General features: G+C 41.5%; 1 protein-coding gene across 1 annotated transcript in view; it reads right to left on the bottom strand.

Moving 5' to 3' along the window:
- Positions 1-12998: 12998 nt before the first annotated feature.
- Positions 12999-25852, bottom strand: part of LOC309383811 (vomeronasal type-2 receptor 26-like) — a gene marked incomplete at both ends in the record, with an annotated part of 30954 nt that continues 18100 nt past the window's right edge. Inside the window, one exon of the mRNA XM_081936746.1 lies at positions 12999-13903. Coding sequence (XP_081792872.1) covers positions 12999-13903 — 905 coding nt within the window. The remainder of the gene's footprint in view (positions 13904-25852) is intronic.

Genomic DNA, 25852 nt, shown 5'->3' with positions numbered 1-25852 from the left:
GACTACAGCTGGTCCAAAATGCGGCTGCGCGGGTGATTATGGGGAGTACGAGATACTCCCATATAACACCTCTCCTGCGCGAGCTGCACTGGCTCCCTGTGGTCTATCGCGTGCGTTTCAAGGTGTTGATCACCATCTTCAAAGCGCTCCATGGCACAGGACCTAGCTACCTGCGGGATCGCATCCTGCCACATACATCCCTACGACCAATTCGCTCTCACAGAGAGGGACTTCTCCGGGTGCTGTCCACTAAGCAGTGCCAGAGGGTGGCACCCAGGAGCAGGGCCTTCTCTGTGATGGGCCCAGCCCTCTGGAATGACCTCCCCCCCGACATTAGGATTGCTACCGACCTCCGCTCCTTCCGTTCAAAACTCAAGACCCACCTTTTTCAACTAGCTGGCCTGGCTCAACCATAGTTCCATTTTAATCCTCCTGGCAATCTTTTAAACTTGTAATTTTATATTGGGGTATTTTAATTTTTAATCTTATTATTACTATTTCTATGTATTGTAATGATTGTTGTGTGATTTTTATACCTCCTCCATGTAATGTTTAATTGTATAATATGTGCTTTTTATTTATTGTACGTCGCCCCGAGTCCCTTCATGGAGAGGGAGCGGCTAACAAATCTAATAAATAAATAAATAAATAAATAAATAAATAAAAGTTTCCAAATATTCTACCCTTTTCGTTTCCTCTAAATTGATCTTTGTATCTTTCCCTTCGTCCTCCCTCTCCTCTCCTTCCTTCCTTCCTTCCTTCCTTCCTTCCTTCCTTCCTTCCTTCCTTCCTTCCTGTTTCTCCTTTCCATTCAACCTTTCCATTTCCTTCCTTTCTGCAGTCATTCATTCATTCACTCCAGTGTCTTATTCAGAACATACTTATCAATATGGATAATGATCCCAACCAGAAAAAATGTAAAGACTCTTCGGAAGAAAATAAATGAAGCAAACTGTATTATTGGGAACTTATATCTATGTGTTTAATACTAAAGTTTACTTCTATCTTGATTACTGGGGGCTCACTGGGAACAGCAAGAAAGAATGAAGAAAAAAGGATGGGTGACTGTTGACTATTTCGTGATTAGTCACAAAACATTATTTCCAATTACTTAATGGATATTTTCTTGTATTAAATGATTTATTTTAGAAAGCAGATTGAATATAAAAATAACCCAAAATCACAGCATCCAATCCCCACATAAATCAGAAATTCTTCAGTCTCATGATATTCTCTCTACGATTCAGATTGGGTTTTAATAGGATAATGTAGCATTTAGGGAAAAAGATGCAAGCCAAGAGACCAGCCCCAGAGGCCAAGATGGAGAAGATCTCCACGGCCACCATGGACTTCCCTTTGGTGCTCAGGTAGGCAGGGAGGAAGGTGAGCCAAACACTGCAAAAGATTAGCATGCTAAAAGTAATGAACTTGGCTTCATTAAAGCTGTCAGGCAATTTCCTAGCTAGAAATGCAACTGTAAAACTGATGAGGGCCAAAAAAGCTAGATAGGCAAGGACAGCATAAAACATTAAATCTGAACCTTCATTACATTCCAAGATGGCCTCTCCTACCAAGGAGTGGAAGTCCATGATGAGAAATGGGGGAGAAATTGCCAGCCATATGATACAAAGAACTCCTTGGACAAGGGGACATACTAAGATAATGGAGATGGTCAGTGGTTTTCCTAAGAGTTTCCTTGTCTTGTTCCCTGGCTTGGTGGCCATGAAGGCAAGAACCACCATGACAGTTTTTGCCAAGACAGAGGAAACTGCAACGGAAAAGAGAATAGCAAAGGCAGATTGTTGGAAGAGACAGGTGAGCTTCCTGGGTCGACCAATGAAGAGGAAGGAGCAGAGGAAACAGAGCAGGAGGGAGACCAGGAGGATGTAGGTGAGATCCCGGTTGTTGGCCTTGACAATTGGTGTGTCATGATGTTTACGGAAAATCACCAAGATAGCAATTGTGAGCAGAGAAAAGAAAAGAGCTAAAGAGGATAAAGCATATCCCAGGGGGTCTTGATAGGAGAGGAAGTGGATCTTCTTGGCAATGCAGTGCACCTTATCCTTGTTGGCGTATTGGTCTTCTGGGCAAGGGTCACATTGAGCTGCATCTGAAATCAAGAGTTTTTATGTAAGCATTTAAGAGTCATCAGCCGTGAGTATTATCTCACTTTCAGAGGTGACATGACTGTCCCCTTTATGCTATGGCTACCCCCCCCCCCCCATGGAAGTGATGGAATTAACCACTGTGCATTTCATGGTGGATCAAAAAAGTCCAATCCTTCATTATTCATGATCCCGGGATACGTTTGACAACAACTTGCATCTGTTTATCTCTACCTGGCCTGATCAGTTTGCTGCGGAAAAAAAGTGTGTTCCATTCACTGTGCACTTCCATGACTATTGTGGCTTTCAATGTCAGAGTGATGGTTTCCCTCACTTCATACTAGAACCAGAAAAAGACTGTTATATCTTGGGTCCAGAAATTTTGCTCTTTTTGTGTCTCTGTACTTTATCATTTTATGTCTGCTGAGAATGTTCACAGTTCGACAGAGGAAGACATAAATAGGTGCACTGAATATCATGAGAGGGAATGCTCTATTTCTCTGATCCAAAGTGATTTATAGAGAAATTGGTTAGGGAGAGAGGTTATGCACCAAGTATTTTGAAAAGTGAAAAAAGTGATCTACAGGGAGAATCCATAAGATGTATCCTGAAAATTTGAAGATGATCAATTATATGAACAATGATTTTAAAATAAATCAATATTTTGATTCAGGGAATGATTCACTTAATCTGGGAGATCTATATTTGAAGTATATTTTACCTGTCTGATCAGAAACGCTCCCATCTGGACAAGTGGCGCATTGGTAGCAGCAAACCTGCTCGCCCTCTTGGACACTCCTCCTCTCTCCTGCATGGCATCTCTTCCTTCCACACCTGCCAAAGGATGCTTTCTAAATTAGAAAACAGAAATACTGTAGACAGCTAAAGTATTGAATATGATTCTTTTATCCATTTCCACATTCTGTGCCCATCTTCAGACGTGGTCTGTCATAAACCAAGAACAGCTCCTGGGGGATTCAGTTCAGTGGCATTCCTGATCCAGCAGTGGATGCTGGAGATTGAAACTAGGACATTGGCAGTGGTGGGTTTCACACAATTTTACCACTAGTTTGCCACAAACTGAAATTGTGATCACACACACATGCATGCTTGCTTCGTGAGCGTGCATGTCTTTTGTGCATGCACTTTGATCGCATGTGTGGCTTGCACACATGCACACAGTTTAGAAAATGTGGCTAAATAGGACAGCATAGAACCGGGGTGAGTGGGTGGGGAGGGTTAGGGTAAGGGTAAAGGTAAGGGTAAGGGTAAGGGTAAGGGTTAGGGTTAGGGTAAGGTTAAGGGTTAGGGTAAGGGTTAGGGTTAGAGTAAGGGTAAGGGTTAGGGTAAGGGTTAGGGTTAGGGACCCACCCACAGGTGGCCACTACCAGTTTGCCCGAACCGGCTGAATACCACCAGAGGACATTGGCATGGAAAAGAAGACTCATGACACTGAGCTGTAGCTTTTACAAAACAATGAAAGATCAGGATCCAAGGAAACATTGTGAGGAAATCAAGTTGTTGGGGAAGTCAGAGTGGGTTAGCAAAAGAGAAACATAAAAGAAATGTGTGCTAACTGAGGCAGCCTTAAAGAACTTGGTTCCCAGTATGCTTTATCAATGTTTAAGTTGAATATAACTGATCTATTTTTTAATTAAGATTTTTTTTCTGAGGATAGTAAGATAAGTAGAATAGCTGGGAAGTAACTTGAGCTGTACCAATTATGAATATCTGTGGTGACATCTTCTATTACTTGGCTAAAGGGACCTCTTCATGCTACACCTGGCAAAGGGTACCTTCTGAAGGAGGGTGAAGAGGGTGAAGGAAAGAAGTTCTTGGAAGAATTGGAATGTGTTAGCAAAATAGGAACATAGAAGACATTTCTGGTAATCCAGGCATACTGTGAAGATCTTTATTCTCAGTATAATTTAGCAATGTTTCTGTTGCACAACGTTTTTATCAATACAATACAATTTTAATGAGTATAGTAACAATTATAGTAACATTGTCCATGGGGTCGCAATGGGTCAGACTCAACTGTGACTAACAACAACAAATAATAACAGTAGATGGGCTGGGAATAAGCTTGATTTTACCAATGATGAATATCTATGCTTACATCTTCTATGACCTGTCCATAGGTGTAACTGTATCATTTAGAACTCCATCTGTCTTGAAAATTTTAAAGATGAGTCTACCTTATTACTTCCTAGAGGACATTTCTCCAATGCACAAGATCAAATAAATAATTAAAAAAATATTTATTGCACTGCATTCAGCCTCATTTATTGATTTTGAGTGTGGATTCTACAATGGGAATGGTCCTTCGAAATCACTGTTGCCTGCTCTAATGGCCAATTCAGTTACAAGTTCTTTCCAATCCTGACACAAATCAGACCTCAAATGTCTTATATTAAAAGCAGGTTTTTCACCAAATGTCATGCTGTCGTATTTCCTGATTCCGTAATTTCATTGGGAAGTTCTGCAACCCCAGGAGAGAGTGAATTTTCAAGCTCACCTTTATAGGCCAGACAATTGCATCGGAGCGCATAGTGACATCCTGGCCTGTGGGAGCCCCGGGATTTATTTGCCCAACTTTCAGAAGGACAATTGATCGATTGGGGAGGAGAATCCAATTGAGAAGGTCGTAACCAACAGTTCCCAGTCCTTTTTCTGAGAAGGAGACTTCCTCTCCAACACTGTTGTTGAACTGGACATTCACCAAATAAGGAAGAAGCTGAAACAAAAGAGATGTTCAGGAATTGGAATAAAGGACTGAAAGGCACACATAAGGCATCATGGCTTCTATCATTTTGCGGCTTCTCAGACACAAAACAGGTTATGTAGAAAACAAACATAGGGTAGGTCAAAAAAAATTCAAAAGCCTGAACAGCAAATGCACAAAATATGAGGGATAAACAAGTTGAACAAGAAATCCAACAACATGGAGGCACATATGATAGAAAGAACAGTTGCTAAAACTGGGTATGTCTAGTTTAATGAAAAGAAGGACTAGGGGAGACATGATAACATTGTTCCAATATCTCAGGGGATGCCCCAAAGAAGAGGGAGTCAAACTATTCTCCAAAGCACCCAAGGGTAGAACAAGAAGCAATGGGTGGAAACTAATCAAGGAGAGAAGCAACTTAGAACTAAGGAGAAATTTCCTGACAGTTAGAACAATTAATCAGTGGAACAATTTGCTTCCAGAAGTTGTGTATGGACTAAATAAAAAGTGACAGGAATTACCTGCCATGACTTAAAATTTGAAATCCTTTTTCCAAGATTCATTATGGCTGGTTTCACTCCTGATGCATACAGTGCATGTAGTCCATGTGTCACAGCATAAACAGCATTGTAGATATTGTAACTTTCACCTGTCATGCTTGTTTGGAACACGTAGGATGGCAAATTCCATAACTTCTCTTTTCCTGTACAGTATGTCTCCCATTTCATAAAAGAGTGACTTGGTTTGTAGAATTTACAGTCAAAGACCTGCTCCCACCACAATCGGAGAATCGTATCTCCTTGTGAGTTCAAAGGATCCAAAGAGAGGAGGGAATTGCTGAATTCTGAAACATCAACAGTCTGTTCCCTAAAATGCAGGGACCCATGGAAATGCTTTAAAACATTCCAACTGTCTTGAAGGTGGTTTATATGAGGTTTCCAAAAGGAAGTTAAGATCCAAACTTTTGGACATGGACTTTTATCAAGTAAGTTCAGAGTCAAAAGAAATCTTTCAACAATGTCAGGGTCTGCAAAGGAAAGAATAACTTCAACATTAGCCATCATTTTGGAATGTGAAGGGAATTTCTGGATTTCCAAAGGAGAAGCATCGTGTTTCACCAATTGGGTGAAGGCTAGGCAGATCTCCTTCTCCAAGAGCAATGGCCTCAGAGTCGAGATGAATCGTTCTCCGTTGTCGCTATCACAGGCAATAAACCCAACCCAGTTCCACTGGAAATACAGGAGCAGCCAGACTAAACCCACAAATAGAGGCAATTCCTTGGGATTAATCCGGAAGGAGGAAGGATAAAGTCTTTGGTCTCCCTGCATGAACTCAAAGCCAACACTGAGCTGAAAAAAGTGAGAATCTTCTTTAAAAGACAAAAGTAACGATTGATGGTGACTTCAGGGATCACCATTGTCTGGTTTATTCACCCTATCAGTCAAGCTGAGTCATTTTTGAGACAAGCTTCTTCCTTTCTTAGAAAGAGCCACAAATTAATATATTTTCACTGGTTTGATATTTCAAAATACAAGGGAAAAACCCTCGTACCTTCACATTTCGTATAGGGAATAAAATGCAATGAGAGAGTAACTGCTATTACTGTTATATAAGGAATAAATTCCTCTTGAAATATTACATTATATATCTCATATATTATGTAAATATATCTTAACACATAAAATATCCAAGGTATCCAATGACAGGATCAATTCTCTACATCATGTGCTATTGATATCTCCACTCCTTTTGGTGTCATCTTTGACTTCTCTGTTCACTTCCATAGATTGTCTACTCCATTACTGTATCTAAAAAATCCCCTTTACCTGTGGGACCTTGAAGATGCTGAGGATGGAGGCCATTGGCATTGAGTATTTGGGGTCATCACCTCCAATGACAGATAAGAGAGTGTCCCGTTGGTCACATTTGTAACCTGGAACCATTTGGTCTCGTGTGGAGAGCAGAAAGAGGCTGATCAAAGAAACTCTCTTGTTCCAATTGGCATTGTCATACATGTTGAAACCCAGAGAGATGTTGGGGAGGAGAGCCAGATCCTTGTTGATCTCTCTCACTGCAAACACCAGGGACATGAACTGCTGGTAGTTGATGGGTGTGGGTCTACAGTGAGAGAAGCATTGTGAAAAACATTACACCAAAGCTTGTGTGTGATAGTAGGTTTTGCCTTGTCTTCTTTCTTTGTGCGGTTTTCTTTGGAGCAGAAAGTCTCAAATATTAATGGATATGTCTAGTTTAATGAAAAGAAGGACTAAAAGAAACATGATAGCAGTATTCCAATATCTCAGGGGCTGCCACAAAGAAAAGGGAGTCAAACTATTCTCCAAAGAACCTGAGGGTAGAACAAGAAGCAACGGGTGGAAACTAATCAAGGAGAGAAGCAACTTAGAACTGAGTAGAAATTTCCTGACAATTAGAACAATTAATCAGTGGAACAACTTTCCTCCAGAAGTTGTGAATGCTCCAACACTGGAAGGTTTTAAAGGGATGTTGGATAACCATTTGTCTGAAGTGGTGTACGTTTTCTTGCCTAGGCAGGGGGTTGGACTAGAAGACCTCCAAGGTCCCTTCCAACTCTGTTATTCTATTCTATTTGTGGGTTTTTTAAAAAGATGTTTCTTGATTAAACTTGGATAACTTTGTAAGAAAAGAGAAAAGGCTTTCTATCCATATTATGGACCATTTTATATCCCTCTATCATCACCCACTTCTTCACTTTGCTTTAGTGTTTGCAATCCTATCCAATTTCTTCTCTAGTAAACGAAACTAACTTTATTCTGTTAAGTTATTTGTCCTCCATGGAACGCTTACAAATATGGGAGGAAAAAAACCAGATTTGGGTCTGTGTTAATTAAGTTTCCCAAATGCAAATTTTCATCAATAGAGACATCACCACACCTGTGATAGTGTTCCTGAATCTTGTAAGGTTGTGGCAGCACACAAAGGGTTTCTTAAGGTGTTGTCTATTGTCACACTTTATTGTCTTCCTGATGAAGAGTTTTGGAAAGATCAAAAATCTAGCCTATTTAGCCAGTTTGGCTCTTTGTAGAGAAAAGCACAAAGATGCTGACTACACTGGGAAGCTCAAATAGCACAAGAATAAATATTTCTGAGCAAGCACAGCAAATAATGATCTAGATATTTGTGCTCCAGATAAAACTTACAAATATGGAAGAGAAAATGGGTATGGGTCTTTGTTAAAGTCTAAATAAGGGTCCCAATAGTTCCCCAAGTGCAGATTCCCACCAATAATGAGATCACCAGGCCTGTAATACTGTTCCTCAACCTTGTAAACTTGTGGCAGCACACAAAGCCTTTGCATCCTCTTAGCAATGATTGGAGGCAGGAGCCAGAAGAGCAGCAGCAGCAGGAAAGGCAACCAAATCATTCTTGTCACTTTCCCTCCTAGATCAGAAACCAAGATTGTGCAGAAGTGCAATTGCAGGCATCACCGGGGCTTCAACAGGATAGACTCAGGGCACGGCACTTAGATGGATTCCAGGAAAGTATGTCAGATATGCTTCCTCTGACCTGTATTTCGGATGTGGCCAAAGGGAAAGGGCAGCCAAGTCTCTTCGAACCCAGGAATTAGCTCTTTGCAAGAAAAGGTGAGGTGGCATTGCCTGCCCCCACCTGGAGAACTCCGGGCTTATTTTTAAAGCAGGTTTTATCTTGGAAGATGTTTGTGGCTTGAAATCCCCCAGAATATCTTAACAACTATTCTTCTTCTGATAATTGCAAGGAAAGGAAATAGTCCCGCCCACTTAGCATCCCATTTTGTTTGTGCACCGGAAAGAGAGAGAGAAAAACACGTTTGTGTCTCTTGTTGCCTATCCACAGAGCAGCTGAAGTTGAAAGTCAAAGTGAAGAGAGTAATTCACTTAAATGAAACTGAGCACCTGCATCCCGAGGTGGAGTTTGTCCTGTTCCATAGTTTGTTCAGGTACTATGAGTGCTAATGGAGCATGGGGGCACATGACAATCCATCGTACTTTAGTAAGTGTGAGTAATTAATCCAACATTTGGATGGAATGCGTAGTTTCTGTATTCAGTGCCCACATGGCAAGGATGAAAGTTTAGTTTCCAACTTCTTCAGTGGTTCTTAACAATAGCCAGGAGACTTTGTCAGGGTTTTAGGCTGTCTTAAATTCTACAGGAGTGTTGCCTAAAAGACTAGTTAGAGCCGGAGCAGTTTGTGTGCTGTGTTTTTCTTGTGAAGTTTGTTTCCTTCATTGTTGTGCGAAAGATACCATCTCTCAGGCCTGCAATCTTCAGTTTATTTCATTTTGCTGGCATACTTCAAAAACAACAACAGCAACACAGGGAGTGGAGGAGATTAGGGAAGTAAAGGAATGATATGGGGAAAGGATATGGGGAAAGGAACCATAGGGGTCAATCTGGAACAGACCGGCTGATCAAGGACGGAGTTTCCGAAACATCTAATTTGAATATCATTGGAACTTTTTCCAATTTCAGCTGGATGACTAAGTCAGGGTTCCAAGTCACATACCCATAGCAAGCAAGCTCTGAGGCAGGCAATTTCCTCAAATAATGAGTTTATTGGATGTGTCATACTGGCACAGACTGGTGAAAACCGACTGAATATTCCTGCGGTTTCCACCTAATTAAAAGTTAATGTTTGTCACTTTCTCAAAAGATCCAGTCACATGGTCCAATCGGGATACTGTCCAGTTGCTACGTGATTCCAGTCCCCGCTTTCCGAGCACCTGCTGGGATGTCCCTGGTTCTCAAGATAAAGTATTTTGCTTCAACTACAACACCCCAACTATCTCTATTCCTCCCTTCCTATCCCTCTTCTCCAGTGTGTCAACACTGGAGACTCAAAATGGCCTCAGTCATGCCAGCTTCAGGGTTGACAGACTATTTCTGCACTTCTTTGCCTTATCTAGAGTGTGCCGGGTTCTAATCCCTGCATTCCAATCATCTTCCCTTCCCCTGTTACTAATGTCAGGCAGTTGGCTTTGTGAAGCTTGGGTTGGGAAAAAGGCAGCCATGACATAGTCATATCACATTATTTCCAATTATTTAGTGAACAACATTTTCTTGCATTTCATGATTTATTTTAGAAATCAGATCAAATACAAAAACATCCCAAAATCAAAGTCCCCGATCTCCACATAAATTCTACTTTGTTGAATGCCTTACTGAAAGCTAAGTATACTATGTTCATAGCATTTCAATCAATCAGAATGAAGCTAGAAAAGGTATTGGAGGCCTTCTAGTCCAGTCCCTTGCTCAAGCAGGAGACCCCGTACCATTTTAGACAAGTGACTGTCCAGTCTCTTTAAAAACCTACAGTGATTGAAGCACCCACAACGACTGAAGGCAACTTCTGTTCCACTGGTGAATTGTCCTCACTGTCAGGAAGTTTCTCCTTAATTCCAGGTTGCTTCTCTCCTTGATTGGTTTCCATATGTTGCTTCTTCTCCTGCCTTCAGGGGCTTTGGGAAATTGACCCCTCTGGTAGTAAGGCATAATGGCACCTTATGTTGTTACCCTAGTAAGTTTTTAGTAATCATACCAATGTCTGGATGGAATATCTGGTTTATTTATGTCAGCATGGCAGGTAATTAAATTAGAAACTAAGTTATCCCATTAATCTTAAAATTAGGCAAAAGTGTTCTTTCAAGAGGCAACTGGCCTTTCTTATTTTTCCCTCTTCTTTGAAGACATTTTGCTTCTTATCCATGAAGCTTCTTCAGCTGAAGTAGCATACATACATGCATATACTTTACTTTTACTTTTATTTAGACTTTTATACCGCCCCCTCTCCCCAAAGGGACTCGGGGCGGTGTACAGTCAGATAAAACACATCAATAGATAGAAAATACAAACATAAATACAAACATAAAGAGGAGGCAATAAGAAACTGTACAAAAAGCAAAGCAGTTAAAAACAATATTTAAATAACCCTAAAAATACCCAATTAAAATATCTGCCAGGAGGTAGAATAAACTATGAATGGGCCAGGCCGGCTAAACGGAACAGGTGAGTCTTCAGTTTTTGTCGGAAGGAGCGGAAGTCGGTGGTGGTTCTGATATCTTTGGGATTCACAGCTCTTATTTCTTTTAAGCAGGTTTTACCTTGGGAAAGTTTGTGAGTAGAAACCCATAGAAGATACATTAAGAATTACTGTTCTTCTGAATTGCAAAGAAGTCTAACATCCTGCCCTCTTAGCAATAGCTTCTCATTATGTACCGGAAAAGGGAAAACATGACCGTGTGTCTTGTCTCAGCAGGTGGACTTGAGGGTCAAGGTGCAGGTGGTATTCAGCTTACCTGAAACTGAGCATCACCTGACTTGTGATTAGGGGACTGGAGGCTAAAATATATAAAGAACATTTGCAGGAACTGGGCATGTCCAGTTTAATGAAAAGAAGGATGAGGGGAGACATGATAGCAGTCTTCCAATATCTCAGGGGCTGCCACACAGAAAAGGGAGTCTGGCTATTCTCCAAAGAACTTGAGGGTAGGACAAGAAGCAATGGGTGGAAACTAATCAAGGAAAGAAGCAACTTAGAACTGAGGAGAAATTTCCTGACAGTGAGAACCATTAATAAGTGGAACAACTTGTCTCCAGAAGTTGTGAATGTTCCAACACTGGAAGTTTTTAAGAAGATGTTAGATAACCATTTGTCTGAAGTGGTATATGGTTTCCTGCCTAAGCAGGGGGTTGGACTAGAAGATCTCCAAGGTCCCTTCCAATTCTATTCTATTTTGTTCTGTTCTGTTCCGTTCCATTCCATTCCATTCCATTGTGCTATAGTTTGTTCAGATAAGTGAGGGCTAAGGGCCAAGGTGCTAGCATATTGATCAATTGTAGCCTCATAGGTGTGCTCAGTAATGTCATTTTTTATCTGGAAGAACTGCTTTATTCTTCCATGTCAAGGAATGAAATTAGAACTCATTTGTAATCCCTTAAAAATAGGAGTGTTATTCAAGATTTGAGTTCAATTTAAACTCCGCAGGAGTGTTGCCTAAGAATTGGTTAGAGCTTGATAAATTAGTCTTCTCCAAAGCATTTTTTAAAAGTCAATTGAATGACAAAGCGCGAAGTTCAGAAAAGCCTCAAAGAACATGCTGAAACATAGTGATCATGAACTCAAATTGAATCACTTTTGATTACAATAAATAAAGTGTGAAACTTCCTGTTGGAAACTAATATCCACATCTTTATTTTATTTTAAAATAAATTAAAAATTTTATTTCTAAGTTGGTCATAGAATCCTCACTGGGGCAACTGACCTTAATGAAGGATAGAAGATTGGGCAATTGTTATTTATTAATAAATATTAGGTGATTAGTCATATCACAGTTTTTCCAATTATTTGATGGACAAGTCCTACTCTCATTTCGAATCAAAAATAAAAATGGCCCAAAATCAACGTTTCCAATCCCTGCATCAATCATAGGTACTTTTGCCTCATTATATTCTCTCTACAATTCAGATCAGGCCTCAGTAGGATAATGAATCATTTGGGGAAAAAGATGCAAGCCAAGAGACCAGCCCCAGAGGCCAAAATGGAGAAGATCTCCACAGCCACCATGGACTTCCCTTTGGTGCTCAGGTAGGTGGGAAGGAAGGAGATCCAAACACTGTAGAGACCAGCATGCTGAAAGTAATGAACTTGGCTTCCTTAAAATTTAATTTTACCATAAAAAAAGGAATACAAGCAGGAAATTATATAGAGTTCAGAAGACTATGGAAACAAATATACATACATGCACATTGATACAGCACCTAACTTTTTAAAAGACTAGAATAGCTAATTAAAAGGAATAAAATGGAAACATATACCTTTTGAAATAATGAACTTATCTTTAACAGAAAGCATTTTTCCACATAGGGAACTGGGCCCAGACATAGACAACTGGAAGGCATAGGATAAGAATGCCTGCATTGTTGCTGTTGATAGGAGGTTTATTTGTTTATTTATTCATTTACTTATTCATTCAATCTCTATATCTGTGCACCTCAAACAAGCAACTCTTTTTGTAACCAGTTATAGCAATTGATAAGGCATTATTTAATGGACATGTTCCTGTTTCATGGTCACCATGTTTTAGAAAACTCACAGGATGTGAGTTAATGTGCCTTAAAGATAAATTTAAATCTCTCCCTTGCGTGCATCAGACACTTTTGTTCCTTATCATATTTTCCCTACAGTTAAGATGGGGCCTCAGTAGCATAATGAAGCATTTTGGGAAAAAGATGCAAGCCAAGAGACCAGCCCCAGAGGCTAAGATAGAGAAGACCTCCACGGCCACCATGGTCTTTCCTTTGGTGCTCAGGTAGGTGGGGAGGAAGCTGATCCAGACACTGCAAAAGACCAGCATACTGAAAGTTATGAACTTTGCTTCGTTAAAGCTATCGGGCAATTTCCTTGCCAGAAAGGCCACTGTGAAACTCACAAGGGCTAGGAAACCCAGGTAGGTGAGGACAGTGTAAAACATTGAAGCTGAGCCTTCATTACATTCTAAGATGGCCTCTCCTACCAAGGAGTGGAAGTCCAAGTTAGGAAATGGGGGAGAGGTTATCAGCCAGGTGACACAAAGAATTGCTTGGATCATAGGACAGACTAAGACAATGGAGTTGGTCAGTGGTTTTCCTAAGAGTTTCCTTGCCTTGTTCCCTGGTTTGGTAGCCATGAAGGCCAGAACCACCATGACAGTTTTTGCCAACACAGAGGAAACTGCAAGGGAAAAGAGAATGGCAAAGGCAGTTTGCCGGAAGAGACAGAGGACCTTCATGGGCCGACCAATGAAGAGGAAGGAGCAGAGGAAGCAGAGCAGGAGGGAGACCAGGAGGATGTAGGAGAGATCTCTGTTGTTGGCCTTGACAATCGGTGTATCGCGTTGCTTAAGGAAAATTGCCAAAACAGCTAATGTGATCAGAGAAAGGAAGAGAGCCAGAGAAGTTAAAGTGTATCCCAGGGTCTCATGATAGGAGAGGAAGTGGATCTTCTTGGCAATGCATTGGTCCTTGTCCTTGTTGGGATATTGGTCTTCTGGGCAGGGGTCACAGCGAGCTGCATCTGAAATGAAGAGTCTTTGTTCTAGTATTTCATGGGCATCCACAGTGAGTTTTATCCTTCCCACTTAGGGTCTCAGGTGGGACTCCCATCTACAGAGGCCAACTCAAAAGGAAAGTGGTGGAAGGACCCCTGATCAACTTGTGTCCCTGAAAAGGGCAAAGCTTCCTGGTTCAAAATAAGCCTGGGCAGCATTTGTCAGAGATTGTCATTTCTCCCACTCCAATATCTGGGCACTTCCACTGTTATTTTGGCTTTTTTGTCAGATTGGCACATTCTTTCCCCTTTATTGTGGAAGTTGAAGAAGATTGACCTCTCAGTCTGGACTCCTACTTTTTGTTGATTACTTACTCATTTGGTGCATTATAAGATCATCAGTAGGTGCAAATATGTGCAACAGAGAGAGAGGGGGGGAGGGAGGGAGGGAGAGAGAGAAAGAGAAAGAGAGAGATCTGAAAGGCCTGAATGTTTCCAAGGAGACTGATAGTCCTGATAGAAGCAGCACATGACAAGTAACACAACTGTCAGGTTCACCATTGTGTCCTGCCCTTCTGCTGGAAGAGGGGGAGAGGAAGCTTGTTGGCCTTTTCACATTCTTTTGCTTTTCTTTGACTGTAATTGTTTGGGAATTAGGGAGGGGGACTGTCTTTGGAGATGGAGCAGATCCCCTCCCAGCCGGTTAGCAATAGCACTTAGATTTATATACTGCTTTACAGTACTTTACAGCCCCCTCTAAGCAGTTTACAGAGTCAGCCTCTGGTCCCGAACAATCTGGGTCCTCATTTTACCCACCTTGGAAGGATGGAAGGCTGAGTCAACCTGGAGCCTGGTGAGTTCAAACTGTCAAATTGCAGGCAGCCGGCAGGCAGCAGAAGTAGCCTGTAGTACTGCACTCTAACCACTGCCCCACTGTGACTCATTACAGTTTACAGCCTGACTTCAAGGCAGTCATGCCCTAAGAGTGAGCCATTATCTGCCTAACATCTCAGACTTTCCGTAACAATCTTGCGACATCACATTGGCTGCCAGTGGACTGGTCAGGGGGCTGGGTTTGGGGAAACGAATGAATGCTGTGTGCTTTGTGTGGGATTTTTCAGATCTTGCCTTGCTTTTGTGCAATCACTTTCTCTCAGTAAAATTTCTTTTCATTCAACTTAATGGATTCAAGAGCCTTGCTTTCCTGAGGGACTAGCTGAGGGGGGTCCTTACAACAACATTTGAATACTCAACCACCACTTTGTGTCATTCATTCAGAAAAGTGATCAAGAGTCATCCCCCCACCCCCGGTATGTGACAGGAGGATGGGAAACAAGCAAGAAATCAGAAAAATGTCTGCCTTGAGTTCACCCTGTGTGAAATTGAGTCAGGAGAGCAGTTCTGCCTATCATTCCTCAGATATGGAGAATTAGACAGGGGTTCACAATGATTTCCATCCGTGTTGTGAAGCAGGTTATACCTACCACGCATGACCAAGAATCCCTTCATATTTGGGTTTATTCCTTGATCCTGGAAGATCTACATTTGATGTACACTCTACCTGTCTGATTAGAAATGGTCCCTTCTGGACAGGGGACACATTGGTAGCAGCAAACCTCCTTGCCTTCTGGAACACTTTTTTTCTCTCCTGCCCAGCACCTCTTCTTGCCACACCTGGCAAAGGGCACCTTCTAAGACAGAAAAGAGAAATGCTTGAGATGGTCCATTCAATGATCATGCATCATTCAATTTCCGAAATAAGAAAATAACAGCGTTAGAAGGGACCTTGGAGTCCAACCCCCTGCTTAGGCAGAAAACCCTGGTTCTCCAATCTCTTCTTAAAAACTTCCAGTGTTGGAGCATTCACAACTCCTGGCTGCAACTTGTTCCACTGATTCATTGTTCTAATGCTACAACGGACCTTCCTTCCTGTTCTCCTTGGCAAATGATTATGTCTTTCCTGCCATATGCTGGGCTTTCTAATGTAATAAAGAAGTGTCATCTTGTGCCATGCATCTGGGAAAGCACTGTCATTGCCACGGTGTGCCAAGAGACTCCTGAGCCACAGCAGAGCCATAATGCATCCAGATGTTCAAACATTACAGCATAAAAGCTCAGCTATCCCAGCCCAGAAGCATGGTACGTAGGCCCAGTTACAGCCCTGCATTTCACTTGCTGTCATCCAGGACTCCATCACCTCTGCTGACTTTCACCATATTTTGCCTCCTGCTATGGATGAGGCATGTCAGGATGAGCCCTTCACAAGGCAGCTACCCAAGTCCTTATTCCCAAGGTCTCCTGAATGAACCACCATGAGCGACTTAGGCAGGCCAGGTGTGTGCATCCTCAGCAGTGGGAGGAAGAAGATGGTGAAGGTCAGCTGGAAGTGGTAGAGCATAATCTCCCTTTGAGCTGCAGCTTTTTCTAAAAGAAAGAATCATAATGCTGCAACCAAACAGGAATGATCCAGGGAGTTTCTCTGTTGCCTTCTCGAATTATACCCTGCATTTCAACCAGGATTCAAGAGGGTTTCAACTAAGATAGAGCCATGGTGCCACAGTTATTAGAATGCGCTACTATAGGGAAACTCTGCATTCCACTGCCAGGAGTTTGATCCTGACTGGCTCATTGTTGACTCAGCCTTCCATCCTTCTGAGGCTGGTAAAAGGAGGACCTAAATTGTTGGGGGCAAGAGGCCAAACTGCTTAGAGAGGACTGTAAAGCACCATGAAGCAGTATATAAATCTAAGTGCGAAGGAAAGGAAGGCAGGGAGGGAGAGAGGGAGGGAGGGGGGAATGAAGGGAGAAAGAAAGAAATGGCCATGGTGGCTCAGTGGCTAGAATGCATTCTGATTCTGCAAAGTGCCAGCAGCTCGATCCTTACCAACTGTCCTTCCAAAGACAGGAAAAGAAATACCCAGATTGTTGGGGGCAATAGGCTGACTCTGTAAACCACTCAGAGAGGGCTGTAAAGCACTGTGAAGTGGTATATGAGTTTAAGTGCTAAGTGGGAAGGAAGGAAGGAAGGAAGGAAGGAAGGAAGGAAGGAAGGAAGGAAGGAAGGAAGGAAGGAAAGAGGGAGGGAGGGAGGGAGGGCTGTGCTGCCATAGTGGTTGGAATGCAGTATCTATGGTGACCCTACCCACTGCCAGGAGTTCAATTCTGACTGGCTCCAGGTTGACTCAGCCTTCCATCCTTCCGATGTCAGTAAGATGAGAACCCCGATTGTTGGGGGCAATAGGCTGACTCTTAAACCGCTCAGAGAGGGCTGGAAAGCACCGTGAAGCAGTATATAAGTGCTAGTGCTATTTTTTCCTAATCCCAACCCTCCTTGGCCGTGGGACAAATCAGACTTGAATCCATTTCATGAAAAGAGCTTTCACTATGTCAATTTTTCTGGTTCAATTCATCTTTTTTTCCCCCAATGACAAGAAAATTCTGCATTGCTGGGAAAGAATGTATCATTTCCTGGAGTCATAGCATTTCCTTCTAGCCTACCTTTCTGGCCCAGGTGATTGCACCAGAGTTGATGGTAAAATCCTGGCCTGAGGGAAGCCTGGGATTTTTTTGTCCGACTTTCACGGGGACAAAAGACTGATTGCGGAGGAAAAGCCAGTTGAGAAGATCATACTGAGCTGTTCCGAGCCCATTTTCTGAGATTGTGACTTCATTTCCAAAGCTGTCATTGAATCGGACATTCTTCAAATAGGGAAGAAGCTGAAAGAAAAAATAGATCCTTAGCAACTGGGGTGATTGGAAATGAGAAACTATGGCTTCTAGCATTCCATGGTGACCATCAGTTTAGGAGATAATTGCAAGCCTGTGAATCTGGACATCAGGAGCCGTGTCAAATCACAGGAATGTATCATGGGGCATGAGAGAGTGACCCCCATTGCAAAAATATTCTATTATGGGGTGTTTGCATCATGGTTTCTTCACCCAATTCCAATAGAATAATTCTTACAAAACTTTTCATGCAAAATTCCAAATATTGGTGTTTATCTCAGCTGCTGTCATTCTTGGAATGCTGCATACAGTTTTGGTCACCACATTACAAAAAAAGATGTTGAGACTTTGGAAAAAGTTTGGAGAGGAGCAACTAAGATGATTAAAGACATGGAGACTAAAACATATGAAGAACAGTTGCAGGATTTAGGTTTGGCCAGTCTAGAGAAAAGAAGGACTAAGGGGGACATGATAGAAGTATTACAATATGAGAGGAGTTGCCACAAAGAGGAGGGGGTCAATTTGTTTTCCAAAGCACCAGAGGGCAGGGCAAGAAACAATGGATGGAAACAAAACAAGGAGAAAAGCAACCTGAAATTAAGGAGAATCTTCCTAAGGATCAGAACAATTAACCAGTGGAACAGGTTGTCTTCAAAAGTAGTAGGCGCTTCATAACCAGATGTTTTAAAGAATATATATATATATATATATATATATATATGTGTGTGTGTGTGTGTGTGTGTGTGTGTGTGTGTGTTGTATTTGTGCTGATAAAATAAAGGGAGACTAGTATAGATCCATTTCGAGCTATTTAGCTCTCATCAGCTAGCCATACCCTTACTGGGATTCGAACCTGGGCTGTATTATACACTAGGCAAGAGTTTTAGCCACTATGCCACAGGCTTCTCCTCCTTTATCAGCTGAGCCAGGGAAATAAGTATGTGTTTGTGTTACAACCCCTGGTATGACCCAATATGGGAGGGAGCTCACTCCTCCCTCTTTCTGTCCTTTCGGCTCATCACAGAAAACCATCCAGAAAACTCATCCATTTCTGTGATGAGCCGAAAGGACAGAAAGAGGGAGGAGTGAGCTCCCTCCCATATTGGGTCATACCAGGGGTTGTAACACAAACACATACTTATTTCCCTGGCTCAGCTGCTAAAGGAGGAGAAGCCTGTGGCATAGTGGCTAAAACTCTTGCCTAGTGTATAATACAGCCCAGGTTCGAATCCCAGTAAGGGTATGGCTAGCTGATGAGAGCTAAATAGCTCGAAATGGATCTATACTAGTCTCCCTTTATTTTATCAGCACAAATACAACACAAATATAAAAAGGCAACATTAAAAATAAAAATATGGGTTTCTGCCTGGATGGTTTTCTGTGATGTGTGTGTGTGTGTGTGTGTGTGTGTGTGTGTGTGTGTGTGTATATATATATGCATGCTTGTTTTGTTGTATTCGGGTCTTTTCCCGTGTACGATTGAGATTGTCTTTGCAACGTTTCGGCAAGATCTCACCTGCCATCTTCAAGCTTGGGATTAAAATAGGAACGGAGCTGCCGTCTTTCTGTAAATCTTGGTGGGAGGGGCGGCAGCTCCGTTCCCATTTTAAGCCCAAGCTTGAAGATGGCAGGTGAGATGTTGCCGAAACGTTGCAAAGACAATCTCAATCTTACACGGGAAAAGACCCGAATATAACAAAACCAGCATACCTACACCCGTGAAAATCTACTAAAACAAACATATATATATATATATATATATATAGATAGATAGATAGATAGATAGATAGATAGATAGATAGATAGAGAGAGAGAGAGATAGAGAGAGAGAGAGAGAGAGATAGAGAGAGAGAGAGAGAGAGAGAGAGAGAGAGAGAGAGAGAGAGATGTACGTCTTTGGTTGTTCGGGTTTTCTCCCACGTAGAATTGGAAGTATCTTCACGACGTTTCAATGAAGTCTCATTCATCATCTTCAGGCTGGTGCTTCCGGCTTGGTGCTTTCAGGAGCAAAGCAGCAAGCCGGAAGCACCAGCCTGAAGATGATGAATGAGACTTCATTGAAACGTCGTGAAGATACTTCCAATTCTACGTGGGAGAAAACCCGAACAACCAAAGACTTACATACAAACACCCACGAAAACCTCAGAAAACATATATATATGTTTATAGTATTTGTGCTGATATATATATATATATATATATATATATATATATATATATATATATATATATATATATATATATATATATATATATATATATATATGTTGTAATTGTACTGATAAATAAATAAAGAACAACACAAATATAAACAACACAAATATAAAAAGGCAACAGTAAAAATAAAAATATGGTTTTCTGCCTGCATGGTCTTCTGTGATAAGCTGAAGGACAGAAAGAGGGAGTAGTGACCTTCCTCCCATATTTAGTCATACCAGGGGTTGTAACACAAATACATACATACATACATACATACATACATACATACATACATACATACGTGTGTGTGTGTGTGTGTGTGTCTGTGTGTGTGTTGCAATCCCTGGTATGCTCAAATATGGGAGGGAGCTCACTACTCCCCCTTTCTGTCCTTAAGCTCATTACAGAGAACCATCCAGGCAGAAAAACCATATTTTTATTTTTGTATTTGTGCTGATAAATAAATAAAGGGAGACTAGTATAGATCTATTTCAAACTATTTAGCTCTCATCAGCTAGCCATACCCTTACTGGGATTTGAACCTGGGCTCAAATCCCAGTAAGGGTATGGCTAGCTGATGAGAGCTAAATAGCTTGAAATAGATCTATACTAGTCTCCCTTTATTATCAGCACAAATAGAACACACACACACACACACACATATACATACATACACACACACATTATACATACATACATACATACATACATACATACATACATACATACATACATACATACATATATATGTTGTATTTGTGCTGATAAATAAATAATTTATCTTTTATTTGGGCATACCAGGGGTTGTAACACAAATACATATATACATATACATATACATATCTACATACATACATACATACATACATACATACATACATACATACATATGACAATGTTTCCTTTTAACTTTTGGGATGTGTGTTTTTTAATGTTGTACGCCGCCCTGAGTCCTTTGGGAGAAGGGTGGCATATAAATCCAATAAAAACAAAACAAACAAACAAACAAACAATGTGATTAAATCAGTAGACCAGCCAAAAGCTGTGGACATAATTTACTTGGAATCCAGTAAGGCATTTGATAAAGTAGACCACAACCTACTACTTGCTAAAATGGAAAAAAATGTGGATTAGATAGCATCACCACCAGATGTATTAGTAACTGGCTGACCAACCACACTAAACATGTAGTCCTTAATAGAACTGCATCTACATGGAGGGAAAGATGCAGTCGCTCAAGGCTCTGTCTTAAGTATTCTTCAATACCTTAATAAGTGATTTACTTGAGGAGCCATGGTGGTGTAGTGGTTAGAACACAGTATGGCAGGCTGACTCTGCCCATAGTCTGGAGTTTGATTCTGATAAGCTTAAGATTGACTCAGCCTTCCATCCTTCCAAGGTCAGTAAAATGAGGAGCCTGTTGGTCAGGGCAATGTAATGACATTGTAAGCTACTCAGAGAGTGCTGTAAAGAACTATGGAGCGATATGTAAGCTGAGTGCTAATGCTAGAAGATGAATTCATCAAATTAGCAGATGGTATCAAGCTGGCAGGAATAGCCAACACTCCAGAAGATTGAATCAAGAGACAGAGGGATCTTGAGAGACTTGACCATTGGGCCCTATTTAACAAAATCAAATTCAGGGGTTAGACAAGTAAGGTTCCACACGGGCAAGAAAAAACAAATGCACAAATATGGAATAGGTGAAACTTTGCTCAAAAGAAGTATCTGTGAGAGAGATATGAGAGTCCCAATTGACAATTAATTAAATATGAATCAAGAAAGGTAACGGAGTCCTAGGGCTGCATTAATAAAAGGATAGGATCACGTGAAATAATAGCAACACTCTATAATGTCTTGTTAAGACTGCATTTGGAATATTACATCCAGTTCTGGTTGCCATGATATACTGTAAAATGATGTTGAGACTCTAGAAAGAGTGCACAGAAGAGCAATGAAGATCAACTTGAGGCTAAAACATATAAGGAACGGTTGCAGGAACTGGACATATATAATTTAATGAAAACAAGGACTAGAGGTGACATGATAGCAGCATTCCAATATCTAAAGAAGACTGGGTCTATCTATTCCCCAAAGCACCCAAAGGCAGGACAAGGAGCAATGGATGGAAACTAATCAAAGAGAGAACCAACCTAGAACTTAGGAGAAATTTCCTGGCAGTTAGAACAATTAATCAATGGAATGACTTTCCTCCAGAAGTTGTGGGTGCTCCATCACTGAAGGTTCTAAGAAGAGACAGGACAGCCACTTGTCTGAAATGGTATAGGTTTTCCTACTTGAGCAGTGGGTTGGACTAGAGGACCTCCAAGGTCCCTTCCAACTCTTTTATTCTGATACTCAAAAAGTACTGAATGTAGCATCTGGGTCTGGTCGTCTGCGGTGCAGAGTCTCTGACTTACATATGATATAGTCAGGCGAAAGTAACACCTGGACTGCATTTGTCCCTCCATGACCGAGAAGCAACTCAGGTTAAGCCTTGATGAAGGTCAGAAACCATTTTGCACAAGGGCCCTTTTGTGGGAGCTGAGATTCACAGAGGCTCCTTTCAGCCAGCAAGCTAAGCAGCACAACAAATACTAAATTAAACAAATGGTCTCTGCTCACCCAGGATGCTAAACCATTAAAAATAAAATGAAAATAAAATGTCCTGCTAGAGATTGGATTCAGGCTACATTCTGAAAGAAACTTTAGTGGTTCTGCAAAAGTGGCCAGAAGGACCGTTTAGTGACCTGTTGAAACAACACCAAGGACCAAGGAACCCATTTTGTCATCTTCCTCTTCCCTGGAATGATGCTTCATCCCCTAAAACTCAAGCAACCACTGAAGACCTTGTAAGACGAACTTTCCATTCTGGAACTTACTGACAATTTGTACGGTTACCCTTCCCTTTAAAAAAAAAATCAAATCATCATACTTACTGTGCTTTAATAATTGCTGATTTTGTTTATCTTCATGGGTGGCATGGAATTATTTAAACATCCATGAGGAAGCCTAAAAATAAACCTGGGTAGAAAGTCCCAGAATTACCTGCCATGACTGCATATGGGAGATCCTCTTTCCAAGCCTCATCACGGCTGGTCGCCCTCGTGATCCATGCATGTTGTGCAGGGCGTGTGCCACAGCATAAACGGCAGTGTAGATATTGTGACTTTCACCTGTCATGCTCGCTTCAAACATATAAGAAGGCAGACTCTGCAAACTCTCCTTTCCGGTGCATTCTCTTTCCTCCTTTGCAAGGATTACTCCTGGTCCAAGGAACTTGCAGCCAAAGAGCCTTTCCCACCATAAAGGGAGAAAGACGTCTCCTTGGGGGTTCGAGGGGTCTGAAGACAGGAGCAATTGCCTGAATTCTGGGACATCGTGGCTGTGGTCCTTGAAATGCAAAGCTCCATGGAAGGGCATTAGAAGTCTCAAAGCCGTGGGAGATGCACTGATTTCCCAATGGGAAGTCAAGATCCAAACAGTTCTAAATGGAATCCTAATATGTTCTTTAAAGAACTGCAGTGAGTTATATATAGTTTTAATAGATTTGGGTTCTCCAAACAAAATAATCACTTCAGCTTTGAACCAAGTTATGATGAAAGGAACTAATTTAATCCCTGCAATTAAAACATGTTCAGATTTGAACAGATGGGTGAAGACCAGGCAGATCTCCTTCTCCTTCAGCATCGGCATCAGAGTTGAGGTGAAACGTTCTCCATTGTCACTTTGAGGGGCTATAAGGCCGACCCAGTTCCACTGGAAGTGCAGGAGCAGCTGGACTAAACCCTCATACTGAGGAAATTCATGGGGATTGATCCGGAAAAAAGAAGGAAAAGCAATTCTGTCTGCCTGAGTGAACTTGAGGAAGTCGAACCCAAGCTGCAGAAAGAGAGAGTCTTGTTTTACAAATGATTTTTTTTCATGACAAAGTCATACTTTATGCTGAATCTTTATTGAAATACTACAAGGCATTTCGGAGGAGAAACCTCTGAAGTTGGTTTGCCAAGAGTTGATACGTCCCAGTGATTCTCTGACTCTGCCTAGCTAATTTTGCTCTGACTGATGAAGTTGCTTGGATGAGCAATGAAACATCTCAGATGAACAAAGTTTGGTCCGGTTGCCAGGATTCAAGACAGACACTTTGGCCTGGATGATTGAATCCTCACTGATATATTAACAGAGGGATAGACTCATGATCATGGTAAGAGTTAGTACATTTTGAAATGCATTAGTAAGACCACATTTGGAACATTGCAACCAGTTTTGGTTGCCATGATGTAAAAAAGATGTGGAGGCTCTAGAAAGAGTGCAGAGAAGAGCAACCAGAATGATGAGCGGACTGGAGGCTAAAACATGCAGTGAACGGTTGCAGGAACTGGGTATGTCTAGTCTAATGAAAAGAAGAACTAGGGGAGACATGATCGCAGTCTTCCAGTATTTGAGGGCCTCCTACATAGAAAATGGAGTCAAACTAGTTTCCAAAGCACCTAAAGGCAAGATGAGAGACAATGGATGGAAACTAACCAAGGAGAGAAGCAACCTAGAACTAAAGAGAAATGTCCAAATGGTTAGAGCAATCAACCAATGGGACAACTTGCACCCAGAAGTTACAGGTTCTCAATCACTGAGGTTTTCAAGAAGAGATTGGACAACCAATTATTTGAAATTATGTAGTGTTTCCTGCCTGAGCAGGGGGTTGGACTAGAAGACCTCCAAGGTCCTTCTCAACTCTGTTATTCTGTTATTATCATTATTCTATTATGAAGAGCCACCACTGGCATAGTTTGCCTGGCTCTGCATGTGAGAAGCTAAGAGAACAACCATCAACCTGATTCACACAATAAACCACACTGAAGCCTGGTTACAATTAGGTAAGAATTCATCCAGGAAAGCATTTCCCAAATACGTTATCACTTTCGGAGGGCAGCATAAAGTAACATAACCTGAGACATAAAATATAAAAATAAATGCCCCTCTCGCATGAGTTCTGTGTGTGCTTCTGTTCTGTTCTTACCTGTGGGACCTTGAAGGTGCTGAAGATGGAGGCCATCTGCCTTGAGGGTTGGGAGCTGAGCTCTCCGATGACAGAGAGCAGAGGGTCCTCATTGTCACATTTGTAATTTGGAACCATCTGGCCTCGTGTAGACAGAAGAGAGAAGCTGTTCCAGGAAACCCTCCGAAAAAACTCTTTATTGTCATAAATATGGAAGCCGAGGGTGAGGTTGGGCAGCAGAACCAAATCCTGGTTGATGTTTCTTACTGCAAGTCCCAAGGCCCGGAAGAGCTGATAATTCTTGAATGTAACACTATAAAGAAAAAGAAAGCATTTTGAAATATTACAGGGAACCTTTTGTATGCGGGTGGAGTTTACTTTTCCTGAGTATGTGTGTGTTGTGTGTGTGTGTGTGTGTGTGTGTGTGTGTGTGTGTTCTCCTGGACTTTGAAGTGGTGAATCCATTTGTTGTGAGCCATTGGACAAGAACATGCGATTAAGGAGGTTGTGTGGATGGCGCTGCCTTGAAACCCTGGTCAGTGTGGGGAGAGGTTGAAAGGTACCACATCTGCAACTCTAAGCAGCCATGGCTCATCCAGGGGAGAAATATCTAAGGAAGCTTTAGCAGTTTATTTGTCCTTTTGAAAAGGTGTCTCAGCTCTAGGAACCACTGCTCTTCACAGGACTCCACTGGAGGCTACAAGATAGAGTTGCAAAAGAGGATCACAAAAGACCATTAATTATTCCAAAGCACAGTTTCCCCTTTTTTGTACACCAAACCCTGTAAATGAATCAGCCTTTTGAGTTTTCCACCATGACTTTCTGTCCAGATTAACGTTATAAGTCAACTTCTTCACTCATACCACATATACACCCTTCCTGACTTTATCATCTTCCTGATGAAACTGCAGCATGGTAGTCTATTTTACTAAAGTGGTTCTTTATCTTGAAAAGCACCAAAGCTGCTGAACTGCAGCAGAATTTGCAAGCATCACCAGAAGAATCTCTGGAAGGAATCCCTGAATCTCAAACGAAGCAAGCAATCTCTAACACCA

The sequence above is a fragment of the Natrix helvetica genome, assembly GCF_964273705.1.
Source record: "Natrix helvetica genome assembly, chromosome: 1".
In the NCBI taxonomy this organism is placed as follows: Eukaryota; Metazoa; Chordata; class Lepidosauria; order Squamata; family Natricidae; genus Natrix; species Natrix helvetica.
The sequence above is the reverse complement of the archived record's forward strand: the minus strand, read 5'-3'. Positions and strand labels throughout refer to the sequence as shown.